Source organism: Budorcas taxicolor, chromosome 1, assembly GCF_023091745.1.
Source record: "Budorcas taxicolor isolate Tak-1 chromosome 1, Takin1.1, whole genome shotgun sequence".
Lineage (NCBI taxonomy): Eukaryota > Metazoa > Chordata > Mammalia > Artiodactyla > Bovidae > Budorcas > Budorcas taxicolor.
In genome coordinates, this window is record NC_068910.1 from 205367532 (window position 1) to 205379707 (window position 12176).

The 12176-nt window shown below is 49.2% G+C and overlaps 1 protein-coding gene across 1 annotated transcript in view; it reads left to right on the forward strand.

The window, feature by feature from the left end:
* The first annotated feature begins 406 nt into the window (after positions 1 to 406).
* The window catches only part of BACE2 (beta-secretase 2), a 104287-nt gene continuing 92517 nt past the window's right edge, over positions 407 to 12176 (forward strand). The window contains exon 1 of the mRNA XM_052641515.1: positions 407 to 706. Within this exon, the coding sequence (XP_052497475.1) occupies positions 407 to 706 (300 nt within the window). The remainder of the gene's footprint in view (positions 707 to 12176) is intronic.

The window sequence follows — 12176 nt, forward strand, 5'->3', positions numbered from 1 at the left end:
CGCGTTCCGAGGAAATTGGGGACTCTAGTTTCCCGGGAAAGAGGCGCCGCCCGAGACGAGCGAGGGTGAACGGGGCCAGCCTGAGGGGACCCGGGCGCACCCCGCGCCTCGCTTTGACCTTGGCCGGGGCGGGGAGGGGCCCGGCCCTTGCGGGGCAGCCGCCGCCCGCCAGAGGGGGCAGCGGCGACCAACTTGCAGAACTTGGCGCGGGCTGGGGCGGCTCCGGCGCCTCCTCCTCCCGCTCCGGCCGCGCCTCCTTCTCGGTCCTCCTCCTCCGGTCCGCCGCCGCCGGCCCCGCTGCGCGCCCAGCCCTGCCCCGCAGCCCCGCGCGCCGCCGAGTCGCTGAGCCGCTGTCGCCGGACGGGACGGGCCCGGCCCAGCGCGCCCCCCAAGCCCCACCGCGGGCATGGGCGCGCTGGCCCGGGCGCTGCTGCTGCCGCTGCTGGCTCAGTGGCTCCTACGAGCGGCCCCGGCGCTGGCCTCCGCGCCCTTCACGCTGCCTCTCCGGGTGGCCTCGGCCACGAGCCGGGGGGCTGTGCCTACCCCGGGGCCCGGACCCCCGGCTGAGCCCCGCGCGGACGGCCTGGCGCTCGCCCTGGAGCCCGCTGGGGGTGCGGCCAACTTCTTGGCTATGGTGGATAACCTGCAGGGGGACTCCGGCCGCGGCTACTACCTGGAGATGCAGATCGGGACCCCCCCGCAGAAGGTAGGTCGGTGCGCGCTAGCCAGCCCTCTCCGACTGGGCGCCCTGCAGCCGGGGGCTTCTGGGGGACTTTTGGGGGCGCCCAGCTGTGCCTCCCCCGCAGCTTAGCGTCTCCCACAGAGCAGCAGCAGCTGTTCCCGGAGAGATCTTGGGGACCCAGCGGGGCTCCAGGTCAGGAGTCAGGGCGCGCGCACTCGGGATGCGGAGCTGCCCAGCCCCCGGCGCAGCCGGGGTGCGTGCTTCCGAACTTGTTAGCTGTTCCTCACCATGTGCCTGCGAGGCGAGAGACCTGTAACTTGCCTCTAATGGCATTGCCCCTGGCGAACGACACCTCTTTTCAACGAAGAGACTGTTTGGTGGGCCCAGGGAGCGATGCTGCTGATCCGAGGGAAAGCACTTTGCGCTAATATTCCCACCCCCGCCCCCGTGCTGTCTCATCGCTCAGGAGGCTCGTGGCCAGCCTCCAACGGCGCAGTACCCCTTACAAGGGATTCTTGCTTTATCTCAGCTCAAAGCAACGCTGTCTTAGCAGGCTGGCTCGCTGGCTGCCGGTGGAAGGAGCCGTGCTTCCACGGCGCCACTTTGCTCTCTCCGAGTTGGCTAGGCAGTTTCCTCCGGGCTGCCCAGCGGCTCCAGGTTGCCTGGGCCCTCAGCACCGATGAAAGAGTCTATGCACGTGTATGGAACGTGCTAAATGCAGTAAAGGGACTGGGAAAAAAACATGGGCTGAGTCAGGCTCCCGGAGACCAAGTGGTCTCCCAATGGCAAATTAAAATCAAACAGCGATCTTATCCTGATTTTCAGTTATTAGCACTTTTTTGTAGCAAGAAACCCATGTGCCCAGGCCCGGTCATTTTAAGAAAAACCAAATCCTAGGAGTAGATTTGGCTCCCCTCCTCCTTCCAAAGTACTCAATCTGTGATTTCAAGTCAAGTTTTTCTTATCGATCAAATATGCTGTCTGAAGATACTTTATTTTTATTTTTAACATTGTCATTTGGTTTTTAATTCAGCTGTGATTCCTCCATAAATAGCACATACTCATGACTTCGGTGTAATTCTAATTAAATTATTCAAGACTTTCTTAAGAGGAAAGACATGCCATGCTAATCTCTTTAAAAAAAGAAACCCCACTGAATAACTTCTATACTTGTTTAATTAGTTGAAAAGAGAAAAGCCTTCAAAAATGTATTGCGGCTCAAAACTTTGATTCTGCTTGCCTTTCATCTGAGGGCTGTTTTTGGCATCTCTGGTGGAGGGTGGCTGGGGGGCAGTGGGAAGTCGAGGGGGAGGGAGTCAGCTGACAAAGCTTAACTTGGCCAGGAGAGGTTGGTACTGGTGAAGGCTACCACGTGAGATCATGCGCTGGCAGTGAGAGTCTGGTACATTTCATTTTTCAGGAGATTTCGCTGAGATATTGAGGGTGAACCTCTCTTGTGGCCCAAGGATAATCTTTTGGAACAAATAATCATTACCACCTGGGAATGTGTGTCTTGATGTTTTGAGTGGAAGAGAATTTTCTCAACTATAGCAACCTACTCTAGTATTCTTGCCTGGGAAATCCCTTGGACAGAACTGAGTGACTCAACAACAAAAATTAATCTGGGCAGTGTGGGTCCTGACACCCAAAGTTCAGTTTAGTTCAGTTGCTCAGTCGTGTCCGACTCTTTTCGACCCCATGGACTGCAGCACGCCAGGCCTCCCAGTCCATCACCAACTCCCGGAGTTTACTCGAACTCATGTCCATTGAGTCGGTGATGCCATCCAGACATCTCAACCTCTGTTGTGCCCTTCTCCTCATGCCCTCAATCTTTCCCAGCATCAGGGTCTTTTCTAGTGAGTCAGCTCTTCTCATCAGGTGGCCAAAGTATTGGAGTTTCAGCTTCAGTATCAGTCCTTCCAAAGAATATTCAAGACTGATATCCTTTAGGATGGACTGGTTGGATCTTCTTGCTGTCCCAGGGACTCTCAAATAATAGTTTGTCTTTATTAATTAGTCCAATCACCTTTACTCTAAAATGATGAAGTTTATTGAATTAAGAAGAATGTATTGAGTATCTTATGCTGCTGTCTTACTGAAGCCAAGGAAGTAGTTCATTCAAGGTTACTTCTCAGTACTTCTCAGTTACTTCTCAGTTATACATTCTCATGTTTCCAGGGAAGGCTCTTTTTAACAATCTAGATTTAATTTTTACATTTGACGGGAAGTGAAATATTCTGTGCCTTTTCCTTGGCCTGATTTAGTAATAAGCTGCTTTATAGCAGAATTCATGTGTGCTCATTCCAAATGCCTACTGTAAACTCTTAGGTGTTAATGACAAGTAAATCAGAATTCATTCTCTGCCTGCCTCCTCCTGAAACATCCCAGACCACTAACTGGGGGTCTGTAACAGGCAAGAGGGGGCAGCTGTGGGGTGACTTCTGAACTTAATGGAAGTTTTCCTGCTCTGTTAATTGCCAAGAGTCCTGCATATGTGCTCTGCTGATTTTCTGAAGCCTAAAATAAAACTTGCTTAGGTGGAGAGAAAAATGGAGTTGTAAATTCAAGAGAATCTTTTGAAAATGAAGGGATAGTCATAGATAGTATGGAGGGCTCCCCTTGTGGCCAGCACCGTGTTACATGCCTTCCAGGTGCCTTCCCCAGGAATCCTCAGAAGGGCCCCAAGTTCTTACCCCCATCTAGTAGACAGCACAACTGAAGTTTGGAGTTGAGTGGCTTTCCCACGGCAATGGGACAAGGCAAAAGCAAAGCTCTAGAAAGCACCACAAGTTGAACCCAGGCCGTTGGACTCCAGAACCCAAGTTCTCAATGACCTGGCAAACACCTGGTCCCTTCCCTTCCTCCCTTCTGTCTTATTTTCTTTGGTTTTTGGCCTCTTGTTTTTCTCATCAACCAGAGATCCCCGAACTGTGCACCCTCAGGTATTAGGAACTTAACATATGACCCAGACTGGACTCTCCCAGCCCCAGCCACCCCTCTGTGCATCCCCTTCCTTCAGGGTGAGGCTCAAGCCTCAGCATCCTGAATAATTGGATCCAGGCGTGCATGGGAGAGACTGTACAAGAAGATTCAACAGGAACCAGAGCCCCATGCTCCTTGCTCTCTCCTGGGAAAGGCTGGAAATGTGTTCAGTCCCTGGGTGCTTTAATCAAGAACTGGGGTCCCTCTTTCAGCCTGACACCCTTCTAAGGCATCACAGGCATCCACCCAGAATCCCGTATGTGAGCAGCCCCATGTTGGCATGGAGATGAGAGCTGGGGCTCTGATACCATTACATGACTTCCTTCTAACAGGAGAGAACCAGCAGCTGCTTGAACCATGTAATTTGGTCTTATTAATAATAATACTGGTGTTCTAAAGTGATTATAATTATAGCAATTTCCATTATTTTTTTAAAAAAGACTTTCATGCTGACACAATAAATCCAACTAGAGAAGCTAAAGGTCTGAGGCTTTGTACTTGGTAATGGCTTCAAAAAGGCTTTTGGGTTTCTGTTGAAAGATTTTCTGTCATCTCCACTAATATGGATAAAACAGACAGCAAAGTGATTTTGGGGTTTAGACATTTGAAGGTAAAGAGCTCACAAATTATTAGGGGTTGCACATTTCAATCACGGACTCATTCAAACATGGACTCATTGGCTTCTCAGTTCACAGTTACCTGAAAGATTCTGGACTGAAGATACGATGTATCCTTCATATACAATTTAAAGGTTTGCCTTTTTCAGAACAAGCCACCCAGTGTCCCCAAATTACGTTAAACTCACTTCAGGGGAGGCTGGAAAAAGGCCAGCAAGAAGAAATTTGATGGAACGAATTGAGAAGGTAAATGACTAAAGACAGTGAAGCCAGGATGAATGACTCGCATGGAAAGAGCCAGAAACCAACGCCAGGTTCCCACCAGCTGCTTGAGGTGGGGAAGTTGCCCTTCCAGAGCTTTGGAATAATAATTCAACATCAAAGGTCTTATTACAGAGGATCATGAAATACCAGGCCCAGGAATCTGCTCCAAACAACTTGGAGAGGCAGAATCTGAGAAATTGTTAACAACTGTGTATTGGTAGCTCACCTTGATTTCAGGCTGATTGGGTGCTGAACACCATGCTAAGCATTTTGCCCAGATTACTTCATTCTCACTTTCCAACAGCCCTGTGAAGTACATACAGTTGTTTGGCTCAGTTTTCAGACGGGGAAACTGAGGCTCAGAGAAGCCAGGTCATTTGTCCCTGGCCACGCTGGTGAGTGGCTGGGCTGACTTTAACCATCAGGTCTGCCTGGGTCCACAGTCTGAAGATTTCACTGCTGTGCATGCTGCTATTTGAACTGCAGTGTCTTTCCCCCGACCACCAAAATGTTTGTTTATTTATTTGGCTGCACTGGGTCTTGAGGCATCAGGGATCTTTAGTGACAGCATGTAGTTGTGATGTGCAAACTTCTAGTTGTCGCATGAACGATGTTTAGTTGGTAATCTAGTTCCCTGATGAGGAATTCAGCCTTGCCCCCCTGCAATGGGAGCATTGACTCAGCCACTGGACCGCCAGGGAAGTCCCTGCAATGACTTTTGTTTTTAAAGAACCACCTTCATTTGTCTGTGAATGACTTGGGCATAGTGGGAAGCACCCTGGAGCCACCGCAGTGTCCTGGGTCCTAGCGGTATTTCATACGTGACGATGGGCAGGTGACAACCTCCCTGTGCTTCCCCTTTCCCACTGGTTGATAATTTTAAGTTTCCTGCAGCTGCTGTAATGCAAGAACACAAACTAGGTGACTTAGGACAATAGAAATGTACTCTCTCACAGTTCTGGAAGCCAGGAGTTCAGAATCAAAGTGTCAGCATGCTGCACTCCCTCCAAAGGTTCTGAGGGTGGATCCTTCCTGCCTCTTCCAGCTGCTGGTGGCTCCAGGCAGTCCGTGTTGTTTCTTGGCTCCTAGTTGCGTCCTCCCATCCCTTCCTCTGTCTTCCTGTAACACCACTCCCCCACCCCAGACCCCATGTGTGTTTCTATGTCCAGATCTGCTTCCTCTTATGAGAACAGCACTCATTGGATTAGGACCTGTCCTGACCCAGTCCAACTTCATTGTGGCTTGATTTTAACTCTCAAGACAGGTCATGGGTTCACGGTTTTAATATTTCTTTTTGGTGGTGGTTCAGAGGGACACATAATTTAATCCACTCAAGTTCATTCTAAGTTTATCATTCTGCGGATCTTTTTCCTTTCATTCTCTCCCATCTTTTAATGGCCTGTTATTTTAATTTGGAATTCAAGTGTAATTTTCATCAAAGGCCGCAGCACATGGTGGTTTTGGTGTTATGTTGACACAGAGTCTGTGACACGATATTGCTCTGTGGGACAGGGCAGGAGGTCGAGGAGGGGGAGGGTTTGGGGTTATTTTCTGTATTTCATTGTCTGTTTCCTCACTAGAGAGTAATCACTTAAAATTTTAAAATGTCTCTTGTCATGTTGCATTAATTCCAGAGTTGCTGGAATCATTGCATAACCTGGGAAAAGCCCTCTTAGGCAGGCTCGGATCACTGGTGTTTAAATACCTATGACTCACAGATACTCATGCTGTAAGCTTGCATTTCATGTCGTAAAGACTTTGGAAGGCATCTGTCCTCCCCTTTCAATGGAATCTATAGGATATGAAATACACGTGCTTTTCCGTGAAGCATCCACAGCCCTTTCTTGACTTCTGCCTGACTTCCTATGTCGTCAGAAGGTGGCTTGACCTCCTCTGGGCTTCCTGTTTGCTCCTAGAATGATCGCTGAACTCAGTGTAGCTAAAACTACAAGAGGAAGGTCTAGCTGAGCCACCGCTATGGTTGATTTCTTCTCCACGGTGGGCTGTGTCCACAGTGGACTGTGTTGGACCTGAGGAGAGGACTTTAGACCTGACACCACTTTCCCTTCCCCGTGGGGTGGAGCAGCATGCCTTGAGGTTTATTTTATGTCTCAGACACTGAAAGGAGCAGGTCAGGCCTTTGGTTCTGGATTCAGGGTCCACCTGGGCTGAGGTTGAGGGTCATGGCTGCTGACTCTCACCCTGGCCCCAAGCAGAGGACAGCAGGGGGAGGCATTGGGTCTTATCTGATGGTGAGCAAGCCACAGCTCCCTTGAGCCTGAGAGCCCCCATTTAGGACGAACAATGGGCCTTCTGCATACACTTGGCTCCCCTGCCATCTGTCACAGGTCCCTCCTTACACTCTCTCTGCTCTGCCTGCCCAGCCCAGGCTCGGTGTTGACACTGGAACCATTGTTCGATAGTGACACTAGATACCACCTGGGAAACGGAACACACCGGTGAGGCAGGTGGATGGCTCACCTGGGCTTCTGTGCCTTGTGCATACATTGTGATGGTGCAGTGCGGGTAGGGCTTCCCGGGTGGTGCTAGTGGTAATGACTGTGCCTGCCAATGCAGGAGACACAAGAGACGCAGGTTCAGTCCCTGAGTTGGGAAGATTCCCTGCAGGAGAGCATGGCACCCCACTCCAGTATTCCTGCCTGAAGAATCCCATGGACAGAGGAGCCTGGCGGACTACAGTCCATGGGGTGACAAAGAGTTGGATTGCACGCACACACGCAGTGTGAGTAAGGGTGTGTGTGCCATATTCTGGGCCATTTCCCAAGCTGTGGGAAATGTGTGTGTGGCACACGGTTGGACTGGCTGTCACGTGGCTTCCGTTCCTCATCTCCTGGCCCAGATGGACTATTTGACTTTTTTTTTTTAATCTATCACTACTTAATAAAAAAATAGTTTGTTTTTTTGCTCTTGGAGTTCTCGAAGAGTAAAGAGACTATTGGAGGGCTGACATCACCACAGGGGAGAAACAAAGCTAGTAGGTTTGTTTCTGAGTTAATGCTTGCTGCCCTGCACAGGTATCAGGTTGAGTGTTTCCAAGTTTTATTATACGGTGCATCATATACCTGTATGTGGAAACACACAATCTGAGTCCTGCCAGTTTAGGAAGATGAAGAGGACTGTCTGCAGTGTTAAGGGGTGGTGCCCTGGGCTGGCTTCATCTTAAAGGGCAGTGGGAACCTCTCACTCCATCTCACACTCGTCTGAGGACGCACAAGAGGATTTATACCCGGCCCTCCTGAGGACCCTGCAGGCTCAAATGGTAAAGAATCTGCCTGCAATGCAGGAGATGCAGGTTCAATCCCTGGATCAGGAAGATCCCCTGGAGGAGGGCATGGCAACCCACTCTAGTATTCTTGCCTGGAGAATCCCCATAGACAGTGGGCTACAGTCCATGGGGTCACAAAGAGTTGGACAGGACTGAGCTACTAACAGAACAATAGCAGGGACCCTGTAGATCTCCAGCCCACCTCAGCCCTGTGCTGGATAAATGGCCTTCTTGGGAGGGGGTTTAAAACTGCTTCAGTTTGTCTGCCTGCCAACCCTGTGCCAGAAGCCCAAGAGAACAACCACGAAGCAGCCCCTTCAGAAAGTGGCACTGTTGGGGGGAAAGGGTGGAAAGCATTGAATCCAAGTTTTCCAGGCAGCCTCAGGGGAGCGGGATAATCAGCTCTGACTCCCTTTCAAGGCAGGATGCGCTGCTGCTTTGTGAAGGAGGTGTGGATTCCCCAAGCCACAGAGGGAACATTCAGAGCCATCTTCGCTACATTGAGCTGTCTCCTGGGGAAATTCATTAGCTTTTCTCAGCCTGACAAGCCACCGTCTCCCGCTTTTCAGCCTTGGGGAATTAGGCGTTTCTGGTGCTGGTCCCGGAAAGTCTGCTCACCAGATATTGGTGTGGATGAGCAAGTTCTCCAGCCGCTCGGGGCCTCAGTTTCGTCCCGTGTAAATTAGGGGATTGGATCGCGTGACCTGAGATGCCTTCTAGAAGCCCCAGCACTCAGTGATTATAATCTGTTTTGTTTGTGAGCCCTTCTGATAGCTCTAATTTTCAGCAGCTGCTTGCAGGTGCGTCACCTGGGGTCTGTGAAGATGTGGAACCTGGTTCAAGCCATGGGAAGCAGGCAGGCCGCATGGTGCTGGTTGGAAGGCCAAAACTGGAGTCCTTGCTTTGTAAACCAGCTGGCCACAGGGGGCTGGGGTGGGGACCAAACACACCTGTTTTTTGTTGTTTAGTCGCTCAGTTGTGTTCGGCTTTTCTGCAACACCATGGACTGTAGCCCTCCAGGCTCCTCTGGCCATGGGGTTTTTCAGGCAAGAATACTGGAGCGGGTTACCAGCTCCTACTCCAGGGGCTCTTCCCGACCCAGGCAGATTCTTTACCGCTGAGCCACCTGGGAAGCAAGCACACTTTGTAGAGTTGGTTTAAAATTCAGATTCCCAAGACCCAGTCCAGACTGACCAGACAGGACAGTCTGCACCAAGGCCTGGGAGTCTGCCCGTTATTCCATCTCCCACCCGCAAGCTACCCCTTCAGTGGCCGGCCTGGTCTCAGCCGTGGGACACTGTTTGCAGGCTGTGACAGAGACAGTGTCCTCTGCCGTGTGATTTCCTGAGCGGAAGCAGCAGGTTCTTTCCTCTTCCTGAAGCCTGGTTGTTTAAGTGTGAGGTAGCGCTAGTGGTAAAGAACCTGCCTGCCAACACAGGAGATGTAAGAGACATGGGTTCATAGCCTGGGTGGGAAAGATCCCACCCAGGAGGAAATGACATCCGACTTCAGTATTCTTGCCTGAAGAATCCCATGGAAGAGGAGCCTGGCAGGCTATCGTCCATAGGGTCCCAAAGAGTCACACATGGCTGAAGTGACTTAGCACGCATGCTGACTGCTTAGGAAATCTCTACCTCCAGCAAGTTGTGTTCCAGACGCTTGCTTGCATTTGGCAATTTTGAAAGGTGGTATGCACTTTCTGCAGAGCAAGAGCTCTAAAGCCCTGCTGTTCAAAAATCTCTGTGCTGACTGCGTCCTTTTGAAATTTGCAGTCTGTCCTGAGCAGTAATTTGTAAATCAATGAAAATGAATTACTAGGAAAATGAAAGTTTAAGAGACATACACATCTAAGTGCCATATTTTAGATGATAAGATTCAGCGGACATTCCACTTTTCTGTTTGCCAAAGTTTCTGGGGCTTCCTCACCCATCCTGTGGTTACCTTGTTGCCAACACAAAACCATTTGTTTGTTTGACGGGTGCCACCATCTGGGGCACTCTTCCAGCACAGATAAGAAGTTGTTACAAATGGTTCTAGTAACACTTGTTTCGCTGCCTGCTGTCTTCAGGAGGACAGTGGTCATTTTCACTAAAGCAGAAACTTCCTGGGCAGTCCAGTGGTTGGGACTTTGCCTTCCCAAGCGAAGTGTGCAGGTTTGATCCCTGGTCGCCAAGCTAAGATCCTACATGCCTTAGGGCCAAAAAGCCAAAACATAAAACAGAAACAATACTGTAACAAATTTATAAAGACTTTAGAAATGGTCCACATCAAAAAAAAATCTTTAAAAGAAAAAAAAAAAGAAAATGTGAGTGATGTGAGTGTTAGCTTCTGGGTTTCCAGCCCTCTCAAAAGGTGGTGGTATCGAGCTTTATATCAGAGGTAGCAAGTAAGTCTAACTCATTTCAGTTCAGTCGCTCACTCGTGTCCAACTCTTTGCGACCCCATGAATTGCAGCACGCCAGGCCTCCCTGTCCATCACCAACTCCCAGAGTTCACTCAAACTCACGTCCGTCGAGTTGGTGATGCCATCCAGCCATCTCATCCTCTGTTGTCCCCTTCTCGTCCTGCCCCCAATCCCTCCCAGAATCAGAGTCTTTTCCAATGAGTCATCTCTTCACATGAGGTGGCCAAAGTATTGGAGTTTCAGCTTTAGCATCAGTCCTTCCGATGAACACCCAGGACTGATTTCCTTTAGGATGGACTGGTTGGATCTGGCAGGTCACACTCTGGAAAACTGTGCCCTGCAGGGGTCACTGGGCAATCCCTGGAGATATTTTTAAGTGTAGTCAGTTCAGTTCAGTTGCTCAGTTGTGTCCAACTCTTTGTGACCCCATGTACTGCAGTATACCAGGCTTCCCTGTCCATCACCAACTCCTGGAGCTTACTCAAGCCCATGTCCATCGAGTCCATGATGCCATCCAACCATCTCATTCTCTGTTGTCCCTTCTCCCACCTTCAGTCTTTCCTAGCATCAGAGTCTTTTCCAATGAGTCAGTTCTTCTCATCAGGTGGCCGAAGTATTGGAGTTTCAGCTTCACCATCAGTCCTTCCAATGAATATTCGGGACTGATTTTCTTTAGGATGGACTGGTTGGATCTCGTTTCAGTCCAAGAGACTCTCATGAGTCTTCTCCAACACCATGGTTTAAAAGCATCAATTCTTTGTTGCTCAGTTTTCTTTATAGTCCATCTCTTACATGACTACTGGAAAAACCATAGCTTTGACTAGATGGACCTTTTTTGGCAAAGTAATATGTCTACTTTTTAATATGCTGTTTAGGTTGGTCATAGCTTTTCTTCCAAGGAGCAAGTGTCTTTTAATTTCACCATCTGCAGTGATTTTGGAGCCCCCCCAAATAAAGTCTCACTTTTTCCCTTGTTTCCCCATCTATTTATCATGAAGTGATGGGAGTGGATGCCATGATCTTAGTTTTCTGAATGTTGAGTTTTAATCCAGCTTTTTCACTCTCCTCTTTCACTTTCATCAAGAGGCTCTTTAGTTCTTCTTCACTTTCTGCCATAAGGGTGATGTCATCTACCTGTCTGAGGTTATTGATACTTCTCCTGGCAATCTTGATTCCAGCTTGTGCTTCATCCAGCCCAGCATTTCACATGATGTACTCTGCATATAGGTTAAATAAGCAGGGTGACAATATACGGCTTTGACATACTCCTTTCCCAATTTGGAACCAGTCTGTTGTTACATGTCCAGTTCTAACTGCTGTTTCTTGTTCTGCATACATATTTCTCAGGAGGCAGGTAAAGTGGCTGGTATTCCCATCTCTTTAAGAATTTTCCACAGTTTGTTGTGATCCACACAGTCAAAGGCTTTGGCATAGTCAGTAAAGCAGAAGTAGATGTTTTTCTAGAACTCTATTGCTTTTTCAATGATCCAAGGGATGTTGGTAATTTGATCTCTGGTTCCCCTGCCTTTTCTAAATCCAGCTTAAATATCTGGAAGTTCGTAGTTCACATTCTGCTGAAGCCTGGCTTGGAGAATTTGAGCATTACTTTGCTAGCGTTCCCCTGCCTTTTCTAAATCCAGCTTAAATATCTGGAAGTTCGTGGTTCACATTCTGCTGAAGCCTGGCTTGGAGAATTTGAGCATTACTTTGCTAGCGTTTGAGATGAGTGCAATTGTGTGGTACTGAACATTCTTTGGCATTGCCTTTCTTTGAGACTGGAATGAAAACGGACCTTTTCCAGTCCTGTGGCCACTGCTGAGTTTTCCAAACTTGCTGGCATATTGAATGCAGCACTTTCACAGCATCATCTTTTAGGATTTGAACTAGCTCAGCTGGAATTTCATCACCTCCACTAGCTTTGTTCGTAGTGATGCATCCTAA